This window comes from Elephantulus edwardii, unplaced genomic scaffold, assembly GCF_000299155.1.
Source record: "Elephantulus edwardii isolate Elephantulus edwardi_28Jun2011 unplaced genomic scaffold, EleEdw1.0 scaffold00001, whole genome shotgun sequence".
Lineage (NCBI taxonomy): Eukaryota > Metazoa > Chordata > Mammalia > Macroscelidea > Macroscelididae > Elephantulus > Elephantulus edwardii.
This window is the reverse complement of record NW_006399751.1, coordinates 48,350,555-48,376,261: the sequence shown is the minus strand read 5'-3', so window position 1 is coordinate 48,376,261 and position 25,707 is coordinate 48,350,555. Positions and strand designations below refer to the sequence as shown.

The 25,707-nt window shown below is 40.6% G+C and overlaps 1 protein-coding gene across 1 annotated transcript in view; it reads left to right on the top strand.

Annotated features, from left to right (window-relative positions):
* Positions 1-25,707, top strand: part of MYO3B (myosin IIIB) — a 642,969-nt gene that overhangs the window by 397,620 nt on the left and 219,642 nt on the right. The window contains exons 26-28 of the mRNA XM_006878970.1: positions 7,406-7,517; positions 8,399-8,561; positions 10,243-10,323. Of these exons, the coding sequence (XP_006879032.1) occupies positions 7,406-7,517; positions 8,399-8,561; positions 10,243-10,323 (356 nt within the window). The remainder of the gene's footprint in view (positions 1-7,405; positions 7,518-8,398; positions 8,562-10,242; positions 10,324-25,707) is intronic.

Here is a 25,707-nt window from a genome sequence, read left to right as displayed (position 1 = left end):
AGTTTAGGGCTGTTGTACATAGGGTCGCTATGAGTCGCAAGCGACTTGATGGCACATAACAACAACAACAACAACTTTGTTTTACTCTATGAAGCTTGTCTTTCTTCTATGGTTGCTCTTAAGACTGTTTTTTTTCTAATTTTGACAAGTTGATTCTGATGTAGCTTGGTGCCGTTTTTCCACTTTTTGTCTGTTTTTCCCTGTATGCATGTGAACATATGTGGATGCACTGGAGTTTACTGAGATTCTTCGATTAATATTGGGTTATAGTTTCATTTGGAAAATTTTAGATACTATTTCTTTTAACCTTTTTTTCTATCCTTCTCTCCCCACTTTTTACTCCTGTTGGGGACTCCAATTAAACATATGGGAGGAAACTTCAAGTCGTCTGCAATTCAGTGATGACCTTTGTATTTTCTCTTTCCCTCTGAATTTCTATGACTATAGCTTCAAGCTTTTCACGTATTTTTCCCATTTAGTTCTACCTTGCTGATACTTCTATTTTGTGTATTTTTCATACCATATGTTATATTTTTAATCTCTAAAAGATATTTTTTATTTTTCTTATATCTCTACTTAATGTTTTGTACATATTAAACAAATTTAAGATAGCTGTTTTATTGTCTTTCTCTCCTAGTTTCATATCTGTATCACTTTTGAGTCCATTTTGCGTCCATTTCTTTTTTATCCTTATGATGGGACACATTTTCACAGATACTCAGAATTCATTGACTAGATAATACATACGTCAGAGATTGCTATCCTTCTCCTGTGGAGCACCTGATGGCCTCGAACAACACATACTTTCGGGATTGCAGTGCAGCTTTTTACTGCATATGTATATTTTATTTTATTCTGGAATGCAGTTTAATTACTTAGAAACATTTTTGTCCATCCTTTTGGCTTTTTTTTTTAAAGCTTTGTTAGGTAAAACCAGAGCAGTGTTTAGAACTGGCTTTTTCTTTACTTTGAAAACTAGACCTTTCTGGTTATTCTATATAATGTTGTGTGAATTATAATGTTTACCAGTCTGATTAGTAGTAATGGACATTATTCCTAGTCCTGAGAGTGTGCCAAACATTATTCTTTCTAATCTCCTGAGATGATTCTTTCCCAGTCTCTGGTAACTTCCTCTCATACATGGCCCATCAATAATTTGCTAAATGCCTGATGGGACATCATAGATATCCAATGTTCTCTTTCCCTATGGCTCTCTCCTTTCCAGCACTCCACCCTAGAAATTCTAGCTGCTTTTTTCTCCTAGCACATCTAAGTAGGTTCTGAAGTCTCATCTGTAAAGATTAAGTCATCAGTTCTACTCCCATCATGTCTCAGAGAACTCTCAGAGCTAAATCTTTTTATTAAAAAGAAGATGACGTTACTAAAAGTTATTTATGAATACACAGGGACTCAAAATAGAAGCTTAACATTTCCTTTTCATTTATGTTTCCTTTCAGGAGCTTAACACATCTTTTTCAATTATGTTTCTTTTTGGTACATACTGAGACTACTTGAATATGAGTCCAGGCATCCTTGCTTTCTCTTTCTCCATAGTCTTTTAGTCTTCTCAGCATCTCTGACATCTCATGAGGGTTCTTATCCAGTCTGTAAAAGCCTAGAAGTCCATGGAGCATGATGGCCTGGCTCCTACCTAGAAGGGCAGTGTTTGCTCATTAGAGTTTCTAAGATTTGTACTCTTTACCCTATTCACAGTAACTCATTTTCACTTACTTATTGTCCTCACATAACTGACCTTCCACTGGCTTCCTGAGTAAATCAAACAAGAGGAAATTGCCATCTTTCTTGCTGCAGGTAGATTCAAACTGTCAGAGAAGAATGGCTTTTGGGTAATCATCCTAACTCTGTATAAACTATGTCACTGGATCTCCCTCAGAGTAGATCTTGAACAACAATGAAAATCTTTCTTTTTCCTTAGTCTTATAGAACAACTTTGGTGCATTTAACAATGTTTCTCTTATTAATAATTTTTCTCCACCTGCCGTGAGAAGTTGAATTGCTGTGTTTTGAGGCAGAAGGAGTCTTTTATTTCTCATTATCCCTTCTTGCTTCTACCTTTCAGTGCAGGTGGAGGTAAAGATTATGAAGGTTTGTCTCATACTTTGGAAATGTTGCTAGGAGAGGTTATTCCTTGGAGCGGGACATCATATTTGGACATCATACTGCAAAAGAGAGGAAGATCCTCAAATAGGTGGATTGACATAGTGATTGTAACAATGGGCTCAAATGTGTCCGAGGTTGTGATGTAACATAGGATAAGGCAGGGTTCAGATCTATTGCTCATAGGGTCACTGTGAGTTGTACTTGACTCCACAACACCCAACGATAATACTGCCTCAAAGGTACTATTCTTTAAATGGTCAAGTAGACTTTTTTATTTTTTTTCTTTTATTTTTTCCCCCTCCAATTATACTTTGAAGATCAGATTTTACATTTGAGACAATTGATACGTTAGTGAAGTCTCCTATACTTCAAACAATAGCATTTTGTTGTAGAATCTTTATGGAGAGCAAAACCAAATTGTAATGCGGAAAAACTGTTATATCTAAGCAAATAATAAAGTTTAAAAATATCAATTCACCCTATTTTTTTTTGTAGGCAAATTTACAAATCTTTTTCTAAAGAGAATATTTTGCTTAACTCATTTTACTCTCCCTCCACCCACAATTCAACCTCATTAGCTGTATTTGTACCATTTCTTTAAAAAAAAAGTCAATATTCTGGAAATCAGGAAACTTGTATAATATGCTTAGCCTTCATCATTTATTCTGTGATCTTGGACAAATTCCTTCCCCTCACTGAAAGTGGTTTTCTTTATCAGTTAGAAAGAAAACTTGGTGATCTATACAGTTCACTTGTAGTAATTTCAAAATATAAACACAAATCCCTTGATCCTTCTCTGTTTAAGAAGTGGAGCTTTGTCTCCCTTCTGTTAAATATGGTCTGGCTCACTTCTACAGAACAGAGTATAGCAGAAGTCACCGCCTAGATCATAACAGCTTTCCAGATTTCTCCTTTCTCTCTCTCTCTCTCTTCCCTTCTGAAAAAAAAAAAAAAGGCATCTTCTAAGCCATAAGGATACTCAAGCAGTCCTATGGAAAGGCTCATATTGCAAAACACCACTGCCTCCTATGAGCTGACCTATGAGTGAACCATCTTGGAAGTCTATCCTCCAGACCCCATCAAGCTGGGTCATATCCCTGCAGCCAGACTTGACATCTTGACTATTAATCAGAGTTCAGTTTCAGTGTATATATTACTAGTTCAGAGGATACATTCTGCCTATTAAGAAATTAGCAGTTGCTTACAACCAGCCACAGATCCCTTAAAAGCAAATCTAAAACCTTTACTGTAACACTGGAACAAACCTTGCATTTTCCCTATATCTCACAGAATACTAGGCATTCTTTAGGTTCTCTTTAAATACTTCTTCTCCATGCTTCCAAATCAAAAGCAGTGGTTCAAATCCACCAGCTTCACCAAAGGAGAAAGAAGTGCAGTGTCCTTCTGTGTGATTTACAGCCTCTGAAAACCCACTGGGAGGTCAACAAAGAGTCACTTCTAATTCAACAGCACATAGCAACAACCAGTAGTACTGAGCACCCACTATGAGCAAGCCTTGTCAGATTAAAGCTGAGGGAGCACACATAATAACCGACTGGGCATAATGGAAGAAGTGAAGGGAATCCAGGCTCTACCATCTACTTTATGTCTTAAGCCATCTGTACTTCAGCGGTCCTGAGACACTGGTCTCCTAGTGCATTGCCATTCATTTCCACCACCCTGATGTACTCTGGCATGCACTTGGCCTTGGCCAAAGCCAAGTCACAGAAGCTGTGATTTGAAATAGCAGTCCTGGGAAACTGAAAATAAAGAACCTGCGTTGGCACCACAAAATCGTGAGGCCTAAGCTGGACCCTGGCTGTCCCTTCTGCACCTATTGGCAGAAGACGTCTGCTGTTACCAGTCAGGGCTTGGATAAATGATCTGACATCTTCTGGTTCTGGTCACCATTCAAGGGTTCTGAGAGATCACAACCTCTCCTCCCCAAGGACAAAAACAGGGACTCTAGGTCATGGAAGCTTTCCTGGAATCTGAATGCTGTTGTTTCCAGCAAAATCTGCATTATAGTTCAACTTAGAAAACAATCTTGCATCATGATGAAAAAGTTAAGCAATTCTAGTGATGTTCAGGTATGTTTATTTCTTCTCCATACATGGAATGGTCTGAGTATATTTGGCATGAAGAAGGAACATATTTTATTCCAGGATAACAAATAAGCCTTGTCTCAGCAATAGTAAGAAAATCCTTTAACAAAGAAATTAAGACCCATTTAGTCTCTTTAAACTTCTAAGAGGTGAAACTTAAATTATAGATGGCAGCTAAGAGTACAGAAGAGGTCCATTTTCAAACATTTTTAAAAATAATATCAACTCAAACTCATTGTCGAGTTGGAACCAACTTATGGCAGTTTTGAGCCTCCAGTGGGTTTGGGGAGGATCTAACTGTCATGGGAGGAGACTATCCATCCTTGTCCCCAAGAGCAGCTGGTGTATTGAAAATGCCCAAGAAGCACTGCCTTTGGGTTAATAGTGCCACACCCTACCAACAGTCCCACCAGAGCCCCCTGCTCAACATACATACAAATACTTTTTTTAATAAATTTTTAATTAATATGTATAGAAAAATATTCTGTGTTGCTATTAAAACAAGGTGGAAGCAGGAGTAGCATCCACTTCTGAAATAGCTTGCCTCCAGAAACTCTATGAACTTGGAGAAACGATGAAAGTTATACAATTGTTCAGGTCTTTCGTTCATAGAGTTGCTATGAGCCGTCTATAACTCGACATCACTTAAGAACAACAACAATTAGAGATATTAGTTTTCATTTTCTTCACTGGATTTTTTTTTTTAAATTTAGGTTGTTTATTTTTTATTTCAATGAACATCTACAGAGATTTTGGGATTCCATTCATTCATTGTTGCACCCTTCTCCCCGCACAAACCCCTCCCCCCTCCCCCCCCCATTTGCTCCTCTCCTTGAAAAGCAAAAGAAAAACTCCCTCATTGGTACACAATCCCCCCCCGCACCTCCCCAAAACCCACCCCCTAGCCCCAAATATAATCCACTCTACAACCCTCATTGCATACTCCTACGATAAAAATAATGCCCTAAAATATAATACTTTTAGACTATTCTCTCCCCCATAGACTTCAATGCCGTAAACATATTTCATCCTCACTGGATGTTTTTAATGTGGTTAAGTGCCATTGATTCAAGTGCTGTTGATTCAACTTCCATTTATAGTAACCCTATGAATGATGGATCTGAACTTTGTCCTATTCTGTGCCATCCTCATCATCTCTGACACACATATGCACACTGTTACAGTCACTGCATCAATCCATCTTGTTGAGGGTCTTCCACTCCTTCACTGCCCCCTGACCTTTCCAACTATGTTGTCCTTTCTCAATACTGGACCCTCCTAACAACATGCCCAAAGTATGTGAAATGAAGTTTCATTGTTTTTGCCTCCAAGGAGCATCATTTTCAAGACATGCTTGTTTGTTCTTTTGGCAATCCATGTGATATTCAGCACTCTTCTTCAACACTACAACTAAAAGGCGTAAATTCTTGTCCTGTCATGCTTATTCATTTTCCAACTTTCAGATGCATAGCAAGTAATTGAAAAGATCATGGCTTAGATCAGGTGTGCCTTAGTTTTCAAGCTGACATCGTTGCTCTTAAGCACTTTGGAGATGTTTCTGACAGCAGACTTTGCCAGTGTCTTTTTTATTTCCTGGCTGCTGGTGCCTAACATATTGAAAATGGATCCAAGCAAGGTTAAGTCATTGACAATTTCTATCTCTTCTCCATCTACCACAGTGTTGGTCCATTGATAAGGATTTTTGTTTTCTTGAGGTTGAGATGTGATCCATATTGAAGGCTGTAGTCTTTGTTCTTCTGCAGCAAGCTCTTCAAGTCATCCTCAGTACAAGTAAGGTTGTGTTATCTGTCTGACATAGGTTGTTGATGAGGATTCTTATGATCCTGATACCACATTCTTCTTTCAGCTTCTGCAGTAATTTGCTCCACATACAGATTAAATAGATATGAAGAAAAGATAAAGCCTTGATGTTCATTTTTCTGATTTTAAATAAGTTCCCTTGCTCTAGTCTACTACAACTTCTTGGTCTAGGTATATATTTTACATGAACACAATTAAGTATTTTGAGATTCCCATTCTTCTCAGTGTCAACCATAATTTGATATTATCTACACAAATCAGGATGGGTGTGTCAGAGGCAGTGCGGTTGGCGCAGGATAGAGCAGGGTTTAGGGCTGTTGTGCATAGGGTCGCTATGAGTCAAAAACAACTCGACGGCACATAACAACAACAACAAACAATAATCAATAAGCTACAAATGGACATACTTCTGCTATCCTTTGCTTCCAGCCAAGATCCATCAGACATCAGCAGTGATATTTCTAATGCTCTGGCTCTTCTGTCTAGTCTAATCTGTCCTGAAATGCAATGTTTTGAGAACTGGATAGTATCCATACATATACAAAGCAGACCTGTTAATACGACTATTATTCAAATATGTACCAACATCTAAAGGCAATGATGGGAAAATTGAGGATTTCTACCAACTTCTGCAGTTGGAAATTGAGCGGACATGCAATTAAAGATAATTGGTAAATGCACAAATAATTTTTAAAAAAAACCTCAAACTCACTGCTGTCGAGTTGATTTTGACTAACAACAACACTCCATTAGGTTTCCGAGGCTGTAAATCTTAACAAGAAGAGCCGGACCATCTGTCTCCGTGGAGCCGGCTGGTAGGTTAGAACTTTAGATGTGTGGCTTTTTGGTTAGCACCATCACGGGCAATGGACTGAGTCACCAGAGCTCCCTCTGCATGGATATTTAAAATGAGGAAAATTCAAGACAAAAAAAAAAAAGAAAAAGAGATCTTTTCAGAAGTTTTCTTTACTATCTATTATTTGCATCAGATGAAATTTTTCAAGGCAGAGTCAAAATAAGTGCAATGGAATTACTAACCATTTTTATAAAAGTGATATTTTAAAATAATGACTTCCACTAGGAAAACTACGTGTTCACTTTCTGAAAGGATTACTTTGATTTGGCATGCAAAAGACACCAAGTATGTACTGATTATAAATTCCAAAGTCATAATAAAAAGAAAATATGCACAGCAGAAAATAGAAAAGTAGATAAAAGCCAAGTTTATTGGTATCAATTGTATGTTTTTCATATGCAATTAGTAGCGGTCAAGAAATATTTACTATTAAAACCAGGCATATCATTGGGCAATTCCACTGTACTGAAAATGTTGACTTTTAACTCTTTTCTTTTTCTAGGTATTATTACTTGGCATTTAGAGCACATCAAACACCTATTGCTAACAAAGAGAGTTGTCTTGCTATCTTAGAAAAGTCCAGATTAGATCACTGGGTGCTGGGGAAAACAAAGGTATTGTTTTCTTTATTGCTTAGATGACACTTCTGTTTGCCTTTGTCTCTTGTCTTAGGGTCTGTGAGTATAAGTTGTGAAGTTCAGCAGACAAGACCCCAACCTAAAAATGACCTTGGGTCAGGGGTGCCTGGCCTCAGGAATTACAGGACAAGGATTTGCTTTCTGTTCTCTGTGTAGTTTGCAGAACATTTTAGCTTTTTTAGCATGAGATATTTAAGTTCATTTTTGAATGTTCTTTATTAAAAGCTGCCTATTGCAGCACCACGTGTAAACTTATAAATCACATTAATGGCAATGATGAGTTTCTTTCAGAATTTTGCCTATTTTTTTTTAATTAGACTCATGTTGTGTTATTTACTGAGTTCCCTGATGATTAATCTTATCATGTGCAGTGCTTCGTTTTGGGGAACAGCATGTCCCCTTAGGATTTACGTCACTACTCAATGGTTGGCTCACCCTTAGAAGTGAGTTATATTTGCCCCCAAGAAAATCATAACATCAGTACAAATCAAATCACTGTCTTTTACTTGAAGAACGATTGTAATATGTTTTTTAAAATTACCAAACTCTGTAGGTAAACCAGTTTAAAATTTTTTTAGAAAAAAACATTAATTGCGGCAAGCTCTGGTGGCCTAGTGGCAAGACGTTGCACTGCAATCCCAGAGGTGTGTGGTTCGAATTCACCAGATGCTCTGCTGGAGAAGGAGGGGCAATCTCCTCCTGTACCAGTCAGATCCAATTTGATGGTACATACACACAAATAAATAAAATAAAATTTAAAAAAATATATATTAATTGCAAGAAAAAAATTACCGCAGAGTAAAGTGAATTTGTGTTTGGGAGCTCCTAGGTGATGCTAAATCTATATCTCTTTTTAGGTTTTCCTCAAGTACTACCATGTTGAACAGTTAAATTTGCTGTTGCGAGAAGTCATAGGCAGAGTGGTGGTGCTGCAGGCATATACCAAGGGGTGGCTCGGAGCCCGAAGATACAAGAGAGTCAGAGAGAAGAGGCAGAAGGGAGCCATTACCATCCAGTCTGGTAAGAGCTCTAGTTCTCACAAGCACTGTCCCAAATCCTGCCATTTCTGGCTGCTAAGGGCTAGGGGTGACTCACTCACTTGTTGCTTCCTTTCTTTCTACCTCTCCTTCTTTCTTCAACAAATCTGTCAGAGTGTCTCCTGCATGGCAGGCCCTGTGCGAGGGAGGGATGTGGAAGAGACTATTTAAGGTCCTTGACCTTAGACGGGCCATTACAATACACTGACAAGTAGCAAGATAGAGGCAGTACTTGAATAAGGATTAAAACATGTGAGATAAACCTTAAGTCACCCAGATACATGTAAGCACCATCTCCCCCCAAAGCTGGCATAATCTACATCACAGGTCCCTTACCATGTGATCAGTATCAGAATTACTGATACCGTTTGTAAAAGGCTTTGTTAGCATAGATGATGCTTACAAATCAAGGACATCAATTGCTAGCTTCCCCCATGCTCTTTGCCCTGCCAGGGCCTCGCTGCACACATGTGTATGTCATTTGTGCTACAAATAACACGTGAGTACCTGTGTTGATGAAAAGTGATTGTGAAAGGGCCAAATCTGAAACATAGAAGACACAGAACATTTCTTTGGTGCTTTTATAGCCTAGAACCAGAGGTGCCTCAGTCCACTCAGAATCTCAAGTGTCACTCAATAACTTCGAAAGTGATGACACTTAGGTCAGGGTGAAGGAGTGAAAAAGAGACACCCATACTCCTCATGGGTGGCTTCATTTCACTCTGCATCTAAAAGCCTCCAAACACCCCCAGACAGCCCCTTCCACTTTCTCTTTTACTTCTCCTCATCAGGCTTCTCCTGCCATCACACAATTCCCCCTCCCTAGCTTAATGCAGCTCTGGGCTCCCTCCAGGCACACCCTCAACAAATGGTATTACTGTGCTACTTATTACTCCCTTTTAAAATTTTCTTTTGTTGTTATGTGTTGTTGAGTCAGAATGGACTCATAGCTGGTCTCCAGCAATTTTAAGAGGCTGTAAATTGCACAAGAGGAGATTGACCATTTTTCTCCTCCCCATTTTTCTCCAGAGGAGAAACTCCCTACAGAGCAACTCCCTACAGACTAAGCCACCAGAGCGCCCCTTTAATGTTGTTGTTGTCGTTATGTGCCATCAAGTCGCCTACAACACATAACGACTCTATGTACAAGAGCCCTAAACCCTGCTCTATCCTGTGCCAATCTCACTGTCTCCAACACACCTACCCCCTTACCCCAGTCACTGAATCAATCCACCTCCTTATAAATTTTTCTCTTCTCGTCAACGGTCATGTTAATACCTCTTCTCTCAAATGAAAAGATCAAGCCATCCCAGTTCCTTCCATTAACTTCCTAACTCCCCACTCCCTAATACTGAAATCAGGAGTTATTGCAGGGGTTGGGATAACAGAGGACCACCTCACCTAGATATGATTCCCAGACCGCATCCTACATGGGACCTTGAATGATCTCGAATTCATTGCCTGAGCCACTCTGCAAATCAAAGCTGAGGACCAGCGGCCCCACTTCCTCACCAGAGCACATGGCTCTCTGCTTATTTTGTTTAGCAAGAAAACAGGAGGGAGGAGAAGAAGGGATACTAGATTGAAAGGGAAACAGCTTATATCAATTCTCTGGCACGTTCTTAAATTAATGTCATTCCTAGCACATGGTTTTATATTTTTAGCTTGGAGAGGATATGATGCGCGGAGGAAATTTAAGAAAATAAGCAACAGAAGGAGTGAGTCTGCTGTTCATATTCAAGCAGGTAATTAAAACATCATTTTCACAGTGTCCATTTGAAAATGTTCTGTGATTAAGTTCTTGTGAGCTTAGGCAAGTAGAAAAGTTAATCATTCAAGAGCACTGGAATATGAGTCAAGTGGTTATGGATCTGGTGTTTCTTCTGACACAACTGTTCTTGGATGATGCAGGCGCTTTGCTAAGGTGATCTGGGTAAGTACTGTTCCACTCCCCATTATATAGAGCAAAAAAGGAGGCAGAGACTTGCCCAAAGTCGTTCAGGTAACAAATTGCTGGGTTAGCATTTGAACACAGGTGGTGTAGATATAAAGCCAATTTTGAATACTGTCAATTAAGCACAACACTTTCCCTCTTGAACTCACACTCTTCTTATCTGTGAAATAAAGACCTGGAAGGGTGCCTTCCAACCCTGGGATTTTCTAAGTATATCCAACGTTTGTCTCTCAGCATTACTGCTATGGGAATAACTCTATCTGAGAACATCTCTAATTAAGGAGCATTCCAAACCTAAGCCTCTGTGTGGCCAGTATGTTCCCCGGGGCCCCTTGAGGTGTGTAAGTGACAGCTCAGCAGACGTGGTGGAAACCTGCAAGCTCTAGTTACTGGCTTCCCCATGCCTCTTGGCTCTCTGGCCATTCTGATCTCCTGCAAATGGCAGCCCTCATGGTGGCTGCCAGGCCAGGCTCCCTCTCTCATTGTCTAATTGACACTCTGGAAGAAACAGACCAGCGAACACACCAGGAGCTCTGGGAGTGCAGGAAATTAGAGATGGAATGAGAGAGGTGGCCAGTCCAGCAGACTCAGCAGCAGGGGGAGGGATAGGGTTTCAGATAGTGCTGGGCTCCAGGCAAATTCTTAAACAAAACAGCTGCAGGCTTTTGCAGGAGGTCCAGTGGTGTCCAGAACCAGTGCAAAGGGGCACTTCACAAGACTCTGTTAGGACATTTTAGGTAGCTTGACATCTTCATTCCAACTGAAAATATTTGGGAGAGTGGGATGTCATTTAGCTGCAGATGTTAACTTTTAACACCCTTCTCTAAGAATTCTAAGCCCTATAACTTCAAAGTGTGAGGAAGAGGGATGCAATTTTTATAGTAGCATATGAAATACAACTCAGAGTACATTTGCTTCCTACTGCCTACCTCCTAACAGACACACACACACACACACACACACACACACACACCCCAAACACATGAAGGAGACAGGAGATAAGGAATTGACAGCTGATCTTATATTTTGACCCAAAGCCTAGCATGTGTTTTAAAATATAAACTTTTGTCTTTTATGTTGGTGATGCACTGAGATCAATATACAAAAGCCATGGATCAAATTTTCCCAATGAAAACCATAAGACTACTTGCTTTATAGTCGGGGAATTCTGGTGACATAGTCCATAGGGAGTCGCATCACCAACCCAAAGGCTGCTCCTCTCTGGCAGTATGACTCTATGAATGATTCTGCAGAAGAAGGATGGGCAATCTCCTTCTGTGCAATTTACAGCTTCAGAAACTAAATAGGTCAGCTGTGAGTTGGTCCCTATTCAATGGTAATGAGTTATTTTATACTCTGTATTTTGCACTGTGCCAAGTGGATGCTGCATAAAAATAGAAGCACGCTTACCTCTTCATGAAGCCAAGACAGTCACAATAGTATCTATTCAGTGGAGCGCCTCCAGCGTACCCGGGGAGGGCCATTTTGTTGAGTGCAACAGAGTGAACACTTTTCTTGAGGCATCCTTCCTGTCACTGCTGGGCAAACACCCCCTTTCTTTATCTGACAGAATGTCCCCCATCTGTTGGCTATGGAAACTTCCACCAGCCTAGTCTTTAGGTTCTTTGAGAAGCATGAAAACATGGGAGTTGATACAACCATCATCAGTCAGCCTTGTTAGGAGTGTGGCATCCAGAGCAAAAGCATTCTCTTTGCCTTTCAGCCAATATCATGAGCAGAAATTGTGGCACTGGTTTGGTTTCACGGGTAACCACGGATAGGGTAATAGTGCTGGCAATTTTATGGGCAATTGACTTAAGAACATGTTCCCTTATCTTTCAATTAGAAGGAATGGTTGTGTTTACCCAAAAAGCAATACAATTCTGCCTGTCTCCTCTCTTTTGGGTCATTATCATTCTATAGCATAATCCTCTCATTACAAGATCCTCTTGGTGTCACTGAGACTTTTTAGGATGAAACAAGGTCTAGACATGGCAGTCCTTTACTTTTAGAGCCTGTGGAAAGTGGCCGAGGGATATTATCTTGACCTAACTATTCATGGTTATTTTATAAGATTATTCTCTGATTTTTTTTTTCAAACAAGTCATTTTATTTGAAATTTAGATTCCGAGGGATTCATTTGTATTTCTAGTTCTGGCCCATATTCTTTTTTTTTTTTTAATGGTGCTAAGATATATATTTTTAAAAGAGCAGCCCTTGAAATTTAGGAAGCATTTGGCCTACATGTTGCTACAGAGCCACGCATATTGAAATTTGTTTTCCTTTCATCTCCTTCCCAATAAAAGCAGCCGCTCGGCTTATCCCTTTAGCTTCCTCAGAACTTCCTTTCAGAATTCCCGATCTATTACGGCACATTCACATACCAGAAACAAGATGCCTTTTCATGCTGTCAACCTTTTTCATCTGAAATGTAAATTAATTCTTGCTGGTATGCCTCAACAGAGATCAAAGTCAGGGTATTAACCTTCCTGGGCTTGCTCCTCTTAGAATCAGTCCCTGGAACTGGGTGTCCACAAGTCAGGAGGCCAATGTCCTGTTGTAGGTGATAGGATCCTCCTCCAGGCAACCCTGTGTTTACATTTACAAGGGAGCCACCATTTCAAAGACCCTTTGTATATGACCCCTTGCTTACTTTAAACCGGGTGAGAAATGCTTTGCCTTTCTTGAGAGCTGAGCCTGCTCTTTTTAATTGTGGGCCCTTCAGTTCTGAATCCGAGAGAGCTAGTGTAAGCGGTGCTGACAGCCTGATAGAGGGAGGGACCGGCCTCCAGATTGGAAACCTCTCCCCTGCTCAGTGGGTCATTTCTTGCCTGTCAGTCTTTGAGGTAGGCCACATTTGCATTTTCCAAATAAACAGATGCCTTTCAAATACATGAGCTGGTGGTCTGGAGATCTCTGTGGGCCCAAGCAGTTCACCAGTCAGTGATCAAATGCTGGAAGAGAAAACAAATGGGGGGAAAATACCCTTGGAACATGAGGATACATTTCCTAAGTGGATAGCGTTACATTGGCAATAAAGGGCCTTTATGAGCTGTGGGAGGACATCAGGAGAGGAGAGCTGGGAGAGGGTGGGCTGATCCTGAGCAAAGGTGCAGTTTCAGCTTCCTTTTTGGGAGAAAACCCTCCTCCAACTTTGAAGGACACCTTGGTGAGAAGTGGTGTGTTTTGTTGTGCTTATATTATTGATTAAAGGGAATAATAGGTTCCTGCCATAGGAAAACAAACTCCTTTTAAATGCCAAAGAATTTAAAACATACTTTTTTAACAGAAAATGAAACCAGGTCTAAGTAATAGCTGATTGCTAACCTTTTATTCTGAAAATGAACTTGCTTCAGAAAGTGGCTATAGCTCCATTTAATCCTTGAAAAGAGAGATTGATATAGTGACTAGAACAGTGAGCTCAAAGCAAAGGTGATGAGCATGAGGAGAGACCAGGTACTCATCTGTTCTATTGTACACCAGGTAGTATTCTGAGCTGTGAGCCAGAAACCCCTAGACAGCACTGGAAACACCACCACCACCACCCCTACCATTCAACTAGAACAAACTCATGCCGTCCTCAGTGAGTAACATCAAAACACAAAACTCTCAGAGAATTTTGAAAGTATAATGTCTTGTTCATTATTAACTTTTGGCTTTAAATTGTCCTCCCACAATTGAAGATATGTTTTTAAAATGAGAGCACTGTGGAAGGACTCCCCACTCTGAGAAAATGCCTCCAGTAGGTAATGGTAGAGCCAGAGGGGCTGGGAATGGAATTTCAAAGAGTGTCTCCCTGGAGGAACAACCCTTTCTTCCACCATCGCCCACCCCCACAGAGGAACAGGAAGAGCCCATTGGTTTACAGCACATTTTCATCTAATTGCTTCAGTGCTGTGGAAATTGTTGTTTTCTCTTTCTCTCTGTTCTCTGATCTGCTTCCTAGTTACACTTTCTTGGCCAGGTCAAAACCACAGATGTTATCAGAAAAGAACAATAGTGTTAAAAGTGGTGGCCATTTCTTCTCTGATGTCCTTTGGGTAGATTGCTTCCTGGAGTGTCTGGCCACCTTTGGTGAGTCTGTGAACAACCATTTTAAACTATAACAGGGCAAGGCATGTACTTTTAGAGGGGACTGCACCTCTCTTCTAGCTTCCATTTGGACATGAATGTTTAAATGCCTTCTCAACGACTTAACAGAGGGGCTATTTTGAAGGTTGACGCTACGTTACTTCATAAGGAAACTAACTTTTTAATGTTTAAAACTTGCTGAACTTATAAACCTCTCTCCAAGTAAGACCTACTCCTAAACCTTTTTAAGTATTGTGGGTGGAATGCCATGACTAGGTGGTTGCAACCGTTCCCTAGAACTACATTTCCAGAAGCAGCCCTTGGTCTACAGGCTATTTATTTCACTCATTGACTTATTCAACTTTTGTCTGTTAAGCATCTACTTTATGCTGAGGTTACCTTGATGGAAAATGAGCTTCAAATTTTCTAACTTCAACATAAAAAAATCTGTTGAGTCAGTTTGACTCAGGCATCAAAATAGAACTGTGGTCTGTTAGGTTGTCCTTTTTTTTTTTTAAAATCTAGAACATAAATGTATTTCTTTTCATATTTTAGTAAAAAATCATACACAGTAAGACATACACCAATCTTCATAAAATTTCCAGTTGTTAATTTTTCAGAAGTGTATCACCAAACTTTTCTTCCAAGGTGAGTTGGGGAGACACAGCCTTTCACCTTCTGTTTAGTAGCTGAGAGTGTTGACTAACTGTATCAGCCACAGGATAGAAATAGAAAATGAAAATATTATATGGACAGTCTGCAAGGAAGTCTTGTCAAATTCAAAACCACTATATAGAGTAAAATATATATTGTTGTTATGTGCCGTTGAATCGCTTGACCCTATATACAATAGCCCTGAAACCTGCTCTATCCTGTGCCAACTTTACTGTATCTGACACACCTACCCTCATTATCCCAGTCACTGAATCAATCCATCTCTTCGATGGTCTTCCTTTCTTTCACTATCCCTCCACCCTTCTAAACATAACATCCCTCTCTGAGGGTTGGTCCCTCCTTGTAAATGTCCAAAGTGTGTCAGACGAAGCTTCAGAATCCTTGCCTCCAAGGAACAGCCTGGTTTCACCCTCTCTAGGACGAACCTGTTTGTTCCTCTATTCAATACTCTTCTTCAGCACCACAGCTCAAAGCATCAGAGAGTAAAATTATAAAATTCAAGGGAGAATGTGCATTCAAATCACATTCTTGGTTTGTGCTTCTTGAAAATAAGAATGATTACTGTAGGTATTTTCACTCTGATGAAGTTGTGCCAAATGCAAGGGAAAGGTCTCCTTCGAACAAACACAAGACGCTTCTACTACTCCTTCCCATGTGTCTCTCCACTTGCTTTTCTTCCTTCAACCCACTTGTGGAGTGTTTTTACATTTTATAGAATGCTTCCTGATTATTTCACACCAAAGCTTAATTCTTCAAAGTAATTGCCCAGGGACACATGAGCAATTGAACAGATAAATTCTAAATTCTTGGTCGTAACAGTTAGCTGCTTACACTTTCTTCTTTCTTTTTAGACCGATTTTACAATAGCAAAGACATGACTATTGGAAACAGCAAACTGTTACATCTAGGTTTGAGATGAGTTTTGAACTGCAAAGGAGCTTTATCGCCTTCCAAACCTTTGTTGTTGTTTGACATAGGACAGGGTGTCCTTTGGTTTCTGGAAGAAAACTTCAACTGCCAACACTCATATATTGTCCTGGGTTCTCTAACTTTCAATAAGTCAACAAGCATGGCTCATCTCTGACAGTAGAACTTTTAAACTTGGGGGCGGGTGGAGAAAAGAGTTTGGGGACAAGATGTGATTTATTTTGGACAAAAAAATGTGTTATCTGTAAGTGAGGTGAAGAAACAATAGACAGAAGTCCTGAAGCATGGCTTCGAAGAAGGGGTTTATGGCACAGAAATGACCTGGTGTGTGGCTTTGAAATTGTTGTCAAGAACTTTGAAGTTTTGTCTCTGCCAAACCTCATTTTAGCACTTACACTAGAATTCTTGACGTGGTATAACTTGGAATGCAAAGGAATGTCCTTAGCTGTGGAATCAAGTTATGACCATTTCAGAATTGAACACACAGATGATAGGGTACTGTTCCCCAAATCCTCAGAGAGAAGGTCACTAAGGCAACAAGGACCTGAGGGTCTGCTGGTGTCTGTTTTAAATGGAACTGAAAAGAGATAAAACTTTGATATAATAGTTGGCAACTCATAGACTTAAATTTTAAATATTAGGGAAAACTGAGGTCAGAGCCTCTTTGATTTGGAGTCAAACTCTCCATATGGACTTCATAAAAAGTTCCAGAATTTGACTCCAAAAAAGTAGTGCCTGGAATGACACCTAAACCACTTTAACAGACTGTTGTTGTATACTGTAGGGTGAGAACCGACCCATAGCTGATCCTCTGGCACGTTTTCAGAGGCAATTAATCACACAGGAGGAGATTACCCCTCCTTCTCCCGTGGAGCAGCTAGTGGCCTCAAACTTCATGCCTTAGGGATTGCAGTGCAGCTTCTTGCCACTAGACTACCAGAGTGCCACCAACATAGACTAAAGCAACTGAATTATGATCAATAACATCTGTATACTGCTTATACTGTATACCTTTAATTTTCTTCAGGGTTTTTTAAAATGTAGAATCATTTTATCATATTTAGAATCCTTGTTATTTAGGCTGAATCTATATAGCAGTAAAGAAACACTAGGGTGGAGGGAAGAGGAGCTCTGGAGGCCTATTGGCAAGAAACTGCACTGCAATCCCAAAGGTGTGTGGTTCAGATCCACCAACTACTCTACAGGCGGGTCAGCTATGGGTTCTGACTTAGCGGTACACAGCAACAACAATGGCAAGAATTAGAGTCTCTGGGTGTCTGCAGAGAGCTGTGCTGTTTACCCAAGGGCTGCAACTCTCTGGAGGTTTGAATCCACCTGTAGCTCTGCAGGAAAAAGACGGACACCCTCCGCCCCTACCCATGCTTGTTGAATTCCTTTTAGAGACAAAGCTATGCTGACTCAACCAAGACACACTAGAACTTTTGACACGTAACAAACACAGTCCATTTCCAAAGGGTATTATAACCACAGACATAGAAGCTAGGATTTATAAGGATATTTTTTTTGGGGGGGAGTCATGATTCAATCCATAGCATTCCATTTTAGTCTTCTCAAAATTAATTTTTTGCCACATGCAAAACACATTCACCCTATCACATCATTGCATAAGTCTTAAACCAACTAAAAGTGCAGAATCTCCTCTTTTGAATCACATAGATGAAATTTAGTGAGACTTTTAGCATATTCCATTGTGGGACCAAATCTCTCTTCATTTGTGGGTCTATGAAATCTAGAATACAAATAATTTGTTTTCAAAGTACAATGGTAGACTAAATACAAGGTAGACATTCCATTACAAAGGGAAGGAATGGGAAAGAAAGGGGGGAAACTGGCATCTACCAAGTCCCAAAGCCAGCAGACCAATTTACTTTAACTCTCAAGTCTTGATAATAATCCTCTGTTCTTTAGGACCATACGAGCAATGATCCTACCCTCCAGACTTGGCATTGTCATACCTTCTGGTTTCTTGGCAGAGGACACAGCCATGGGATTCAACTTTTTAGGCCCATTAGGACCAAGTTCTGATCTCTTGACTTTGAATAGCCCCATTCTCCTAGACCATCTGAGTGATAACCCTAACTCTTTGATTGTGGCAAGAAGCCCTGTTATTCTGCCCCTTGGCCATGGCAGCCCCAGCCCAGCCCTCTCAGCTTTGGGTGGAGGCACCATCTCTATAACACATCTGATCCACAATCTGACGTTTCAGGACCTGGTTGGTAAAAGTACAACTCAACTCATTTAAACCTGGGAGACCTTGGCCCCATCCTTGAAGATGGAGAAGTGCTAACTTCCCATGCTCTTTCAGACAGTTCTGAAGATCTCTAACCTGCTCCTTTTCTTGGAGGACAACAAATGGAGCTACTTTGGCTTGTTTCCTGCTTGTAGGATTCCAGGAGGTAGAGAGTATTCTCATTATTTATTCTCTCTGTCCCCTGTAGTCTAAGCTAATGGATTTTCTGTATGATAATTAGTTAGATGTATCAGTCATAGGTTCCATATTTTTCATAAAAGACCATAAGAATCCCAGGACACATGTCCTTAGTTTGTACAATACAATTTTCCGATTCTTTAGGTTCTGTTTTAACTTTTAATCTTTAGGTTCCTTTTAATTCCACCCCTTTCCAGTCACATTTTACTTTAAGTGGCAATGAGAAACCACAAAACCTCTTTAAACTCTTGCTTAGAAGTCTCTTCAGCAAGGCATCCGTATTCCAAATTGTTGTTGTTATTGTTGTTATGTGCCGTCGAGTCGCTTGCAACTCATAGCGACCCTATGTACAACAGCCCTAAACTCCGCTCTGTCCTGTGCCAATCACACTGTCTCTGACACTCCCATCCCAATTATTCCAGTCACTGAATCAATCCACCTCATAGAGGGCCTTCCTCTCCTGCGCTGTCCCTCCACCCTCCCAAGCATGATGTCCCTCTCTAAGGACCGGTCTCGCCTCACAACATGTCCAAAGTATGTTAGATGGAGCCTCAGAATCCTTGCCTCCAAGTAGCCACCCGGTTTAACCCTTTCCAGGACAAATCTGTTTGTTTTCCTAGCAGTCCATGGTATTCTCAATACTCTTCTCCAGTACCACAGCTCAAAGGCATCAATACTCCTTCTATCCTCCTTGGTCATTGTCCAACTCTCTGATGCATAACAGGTGATTGGGAAGACCATGGCCTGTATCAGAAACACCTTAGTCTCCAGAGAGACACCATTGCTCTTCAGTACTTTGGAGAGGTCCCTAACAGCAGACTTTCCCATGGCAATGCGCCTTTTAATTTCCTGGCTGCTGGTGCCAAGACTGTTGAATATGGAGCCAAGCAAACTAAAGCTGTGTACAATCTCAATCTCTTCACCATCCATCCTGATGCTGCCATTTGGTCCAGTGGTGAGAATCTTTGTCTTCTTGACATTGAGCCTCAATCCATATTGGAGGCTGCAGTCCTTGACCCTCTGCAGCAGGCGCTTCAGGTCCTCTTCAGTTTCAGCAAGCAGGGTTCTGTCATCCACATAACACAGATTGTTGATAAATCGTCCACCAATCTTGACCCCACATTTCTCCTCATAGAGCCCCGCCTGCCGGATAATCTGTTCTGCATATAGGTTGAAAAGGTATGGAGATAGGATGCATCCCTGGCGTACGCCCTTCCCAATTTTGAACCATGCAGTGTTCCCTTGCTCTGTTCTGACGACTGCCTCCAAATTAGTCATTTACAAATTGTACTACCTTTTACTAAACAGTTGAACATTATTCAATTTTTTCCCCACAAAATAAAAAGCATTATCTTTCCTCTGTTGTCCAACGATATGTCCATTGTTTTGTGTTTTTTTGGTGCCATATGTATTTTATAAGATGATACTCTGTTCATGTCTTCAGAACTCTCATCAGAATTCTGTAAGGCTCTTCTGACCTCTACCCATGACACTATTCCACATTTGCATCCATATTTTATGTATCTTTTAAGAGCAACACCCTACTCTTGCATTACTCCATTCAGTCTTAGTTATCTAGTGCTGATGCAAGTGGATGGATTGAAGGAACATTCCTTTTCTCACAGTTCCAGGGACTAGAGGCCTGGATTCAGGGAGCTAGCTATAGGAGACTTTCTCTCCACTGATTGGGGTGGGGGGGGGGGGGGGAGTCCATGTTTTTCTCTGAGTTTTTGCTCCTAGATGTGAGTTGCCCATCTCTACTTCTTCATTTGTTTAACCTCTTTTGTATCTCCAAAGAGATTGACTTAAGACAAACTCTACACCAATGGCATAATTCTTTTAGCATTACAAAGTCTCATTAGCATAACAAAGACAGCCCATTCCCAGATGAGAGTTTAATCACAAACACAGGAGTTGGAATTTACAATACACATTATGGGGAGATAAAATTTAATAACCCTGTCAAATATCAAATACAGTTACAATAAAAGCCATAAAAGAGAATTGCCCATGTCTTAGCTTCTTTCCTAGATGACAGGGAAATATCTGAACGTAATAACAACATGTGAAGATTTCAAATATCTTTGGTTTTATTTTTGTTTTATTTGTTTTTGTTTTAAAGAGCTGTGCTGAATCAGGTTTGATTTATTTGTGTAGATCAAGATTCCAGTGACCTCCACATTGTTAAGACATAGGTGGGGTTTCTGGTAAACCAATCCCCTGCCTGCCTGAGCAATAACTAGAAAAAGTACAGTAGATGCCAGGTCTTCCTTTTGAGGCACTTCTGGGTAGACTTAAACCTCTTAGTCTTCCACTTTGCAGTTGAGCATTTTAACCGTTTATACCACCCAGGCACTCCTGGTAAGTTGCTACTGACATCATTTCTCCCCACACTGACTTGAGTTTATTCGGCACTTTGTTCTGAAAGAGAGTAAGCCCTTTCCCGGAAATTAGAAATTCTAAAATCTTGCCTTTAAACATCTCCCATACTTGCTGCCTGCTCCTGTAGAAAGCAGGTCTTCTTTCAGATGTCTGAAGGATTGGAAGATCTTGCTGTGCCTATCATGTTTAACACACAGTGACGGCTGATTGGCAGCATCACAGCTGAACGACAGCCATTTGGCCAGCAGTTCAAACCCCAACACGACGAGACATAGCAGGATCACGGTTTGATTTGCCATGGCCACGATGTCTGAATCGCCAAGCAGAAAGGAGGCAGGGGTGACAGCTGGTAGCCATTTTCGTCAATAAAGTTGTGACGGTTGAGGTGTATAAGTAACCAGATCCTGCTAATTTTGTTGACTTTGAGCCAAGTGCTTAGTGTCAAAATCAGACATGGTCAATGATGCAAACGGTTATGAAAGGACCCTCATCAAGAGCAAATCTCTCCCCACCTGACTCTCTCCTCCTAGTGCGTTAGGAGCAGATTGGATCCTGAATTCCAGGAATAGACCCAGCTTAAGGTAAAGGGGGGGTGGGGGCACTTGTCTATTATAATATTAGTAACTTTTTGAAGCCAAGTTTATTGAAATACAGTCTATATACTTAAAATCTTTTCAGTCCCATAAAATTTGATAAACCCAGTCAGGTTACCACCTCTACAATGAAGAAAAGAATATTTCCGTCACCCCTAAAAGTTAATTTCTTCCCTGATCCCTTTAGTTATCAATTCCTTCCCCACCCCCAATTCCCGGCAATCACTAATTGGTTTTCTGTCTTTATAATTTTGCCTTTTCCAAAATGTCATGTAAATGGAATCATATATAAGGTGGGGTTTTGAATGTGGCTCTATCTCTTTTCTTTTGAGAGGCAGCCTCCTTGTTGTATTTATGCTCATTCCTTGTATTACTGAGCAGAATTCCATTTTATGGCTATACTATCACTGTATTCTCTTGCCAGTTGAAGAGAATTTGGGTAGTTTCCAGCTCCTGGTGATTATGAACAAAGCAGTTATCAACATGTGCAGCTTTATCTCTTTAAGAAAAATGTAAAATAAAGTAGGCAACTTTGCTGGGCAATGAATAAGGATGACAGAAGAAGAATTGATGCTTTTGTACATGCTATTGGAGAAGAGCACTGAATATCCCAGAGACTGCCAAAAGAACAAATAGATTTGTCTTAGACAAAGTACAGCCACTCCCTGGAGACAAAGATGACAAAGCTTTGTCTCACATATTTTGGGCACGTTGCTAAGAGAATCTGTTCCTTGGTGAGGGACATCATGCTTGGAAAGGTGGAGGGTCGGCAAAGGAGAGGAAGATCTTCAACCAGATGGATTGACACAGTGACTGTAGCAATGGGCTCAGAGATTGTGAGGATGGCACAGGATAGGGTTCAGATCTGTTCATCAAGTCACCATTAGTCGTACTCAAGTCAACGGCACCTAACAACAACAAATAATTTTGCTGAACAGGAAATCACACCTGTGTGGAGCAAGAGTGAATTTGGTGATGAGATTGTTTCCTGCCTGTTAGCAGCTGGTGGATTCAAACTGCATACTTTGGGACTGGCAGTGTAGGTCCTTACCACTAGAACACTAGAGCTCTTTCATTGAGCTTAGTAAACTGGAAACCAACTTATCTAATATATAGACGGTTGCTTGGAAGTCCCATCTACAATTGAGATTTCCTATCTCCTGACTTGCTGTCCTTCACTCTCAAATATCTCTGAACACGTTGGATGTGTAAAACATTCTGTTAAGTTCTTTAGAGGGCCCTGTGGTGGCCTAGTCTGTAGGAAGTTGCACTACTAACACAAAGGCCACATTCCTCTGGCTGTCTGAGTCTACCAGCAGCTCCAAGGAAGAAAGATGGGCAATTTCTTTGGTGCAATGTATAGCTTTGAAAACCCCCTGGTAGTGTCTTCAACTCAAGAGCAATAAGTCTAAGGATTTTTTAGATTATTTTGAAGGTAATTTATGAAAGCATCATAAATAATTGCTTTTTATCCCACCAAGAGAAGATAGTCTATTATGGAAAAAACGTCCATTAGATTTTATTCCAGAAGGAAAGAACTCTGCTTTCTCTGTGCTGTTTTTGGTGCTATTTGCTGATTTGACCTCTCAAAAGTTTGCATCTTTTTGTTCTGATAAGGTGGCTGCCAACCAGCTGTCACTCCAGCCAGAAACCATATCAACTCCTTGTGAAATCTGTCGGCTCTTGTTAGAAGGGCAAGGCCAGGCTTTTGTGCTTCATCTGTGTGTATCATCGCTGCCAGGTACAGTTGGCACCCTTTTCCAGGCCTATTATGAGTGGAGGAAAACTTACTCAGCCTGGATAGCCAATCAGGAAATCTACTGAGACAGTGTCTCTCTGGAAACAATGCCTGGGCCTATACTTGTGTGAGCCATCAAACTCCAAGCCAGGTCAGAGACAGAAGTAGCAACTGATCTCTGTGAGCTTTAGTGGGCTTGACATGTGAAAGAATACAAGACGTGGACTTTGACTTCAATGAATAAATGAAAAAATAAGGTGATTTTTTTTTAAAGGACAACACAATGTAATACTCAAGTGTTCAGACTTGAGGGTAAAACTGCTTGACTTCAAATTCCAGTTCTGCCTTTATTCAGTAATGTGACTTTGGATTTAACTTCCTTGTGCCTCAGTTTTCTCGCTATTAAAAAGGGATCTTCATGTGGCAGTTGGCGATAAATAAGGGAAACCAGAGAGGAATGGATACTTTTGAATTGTGGTGTTGGCAAAGAATTTTGACCATACCGTGGGCTTCCAAAAGAACAAACAGATCTGTCTTGTAAGTAGTGCCTCCAGAATGCTCCTTAGAGGCGAGGGAGGTGAGGCTGTCTCACGTACTTTGGATGTGTCGTCTGGCGGAAGAGAAGATGTTTGGGGAAGTAGAATGGGTCAGCAAAGAATGCAAAGACCCTCAAAAAGGTGGATTAGCGCAGTGGCTACAATAAAGGCCTCAAACACAGCAGTGATTGTGAGGCTGATCTAGGATTTTGATCTGCCTTCCAAAGGGTCACTATGAGTCAGAACCAACTTGTTAAGCACCATGGAGTCAACTACAGCTCATGGCAAGCCTATCAACAGCAGATCTGAACCTCACGCTATCCTGCACCGTCTTCACCTTCTCTGACATGCTCAAGCCCATTGTTATAGTCACTGCGTTAACCCATCTTTTTGAAGGTCTTCCTCTCTTTCTCTGATCCCTCCACCTTTCCTAGTATAATGGGGATTTTTACCAAAGACTGACCCCTCTGACAATGTTCTCAAAGTATGTGAGGCGAAGTTTCACCATCTTTGCCTCTAAGGAGCACCCCGGTTGAGCCTCCTCCAACACAGATTTGTTTGTTTGTTTGCTTTACAGTAGTCTGTGAGATATTCAGCACTTTTCTCCAACATCACACCCATTCAAAGGCATTGAGCCTGTCATCTTTATTCACTGTCCAACTTTCAGATGCCTAGGAAGTAATTAAGAAGGCCACGGCTTAGACTAGGCACATTTTAATTTTTAAACTGATGTTATAGCTCTTTAAGGTTTTGGAGAAGTCTTTGGCAACAGACATTCCCAGTGTAACATGTCTTTTGATTTCTTGACTGCTGTTACCATGAGTGTTGATAGTGGGTTTAAGGAAAATGAAATCGTTAACAACTTCAGTCTTTTCTCCACTTATCATGATGATACCTATTGGTCCAGTGGTAAGGATTTTTGTTTTCTTGATGTTGAGATGTTATCCAAATTGGAAGATGTAGTATTTGATCTTCTGTAGCAAGTACAGGTCATGGTTCAATTTCACTAACAATTCTGTGGAGAAAGATGTGGTAGTCTTCTACTGAAAAGATTTGTAGTTTGGGAAGATTTGCACCAGGGCAGTTGTAGCCTGTCATGTAGGGATACTATGTGTTGGAAACAACTCCAAAGAAATAGGAATTATTTTTCCGTGAGGATTGACGGTACTACTTATTTTTATAAAGTGTTGAGAGCACTGATGGAGGTTGTGTCTTGTCATCAAGTTAATCCTCAATTTAAGATGACCCCACACATAACCAAATGAAATACTGTGCCTTCCTCATACTTGGTTGGGCTTTGGATTATTGTGATCCACAGGGTTCTCCTCAGATGATTTTCAGAAACATTATCTCCAGGCCTTTCATTCTGGTTCATCTTAGTCTGGAAGCTTTGCTGTAACCTATGGAGCAGCACAGTAACACACAAACCTCTGTTGATAGATAAGTGGCTATAACTGGAGATGCACTGGGGGCGGGTGAGGGAAAGGGGGACTGAGCCAGGATCTCCAACGTAGGTGAGATTTTTACCACTATACTAGTACTGCCCTCTGTGGAACACAATGATCCCCACATTTGTGTTTGTTAGGTAAAAAGAATGGATTTTCTCTCTCTCCTCTTCATTTACTCTTCTCCTTTCCTCTCCCCTTCAACCTAGCCAAACCAAACTTAACTGCACACACTTTTTTTTCTCTTCTTTTTTTCTTAGTAATTTCAATCTTTAAATGAACCCTATAGCCACTCCCTTCAACTTTTCAGGGTGCTTTCACATCTCTGACCTCTTTTTCTGCTTACTCTTTGTTTTTTG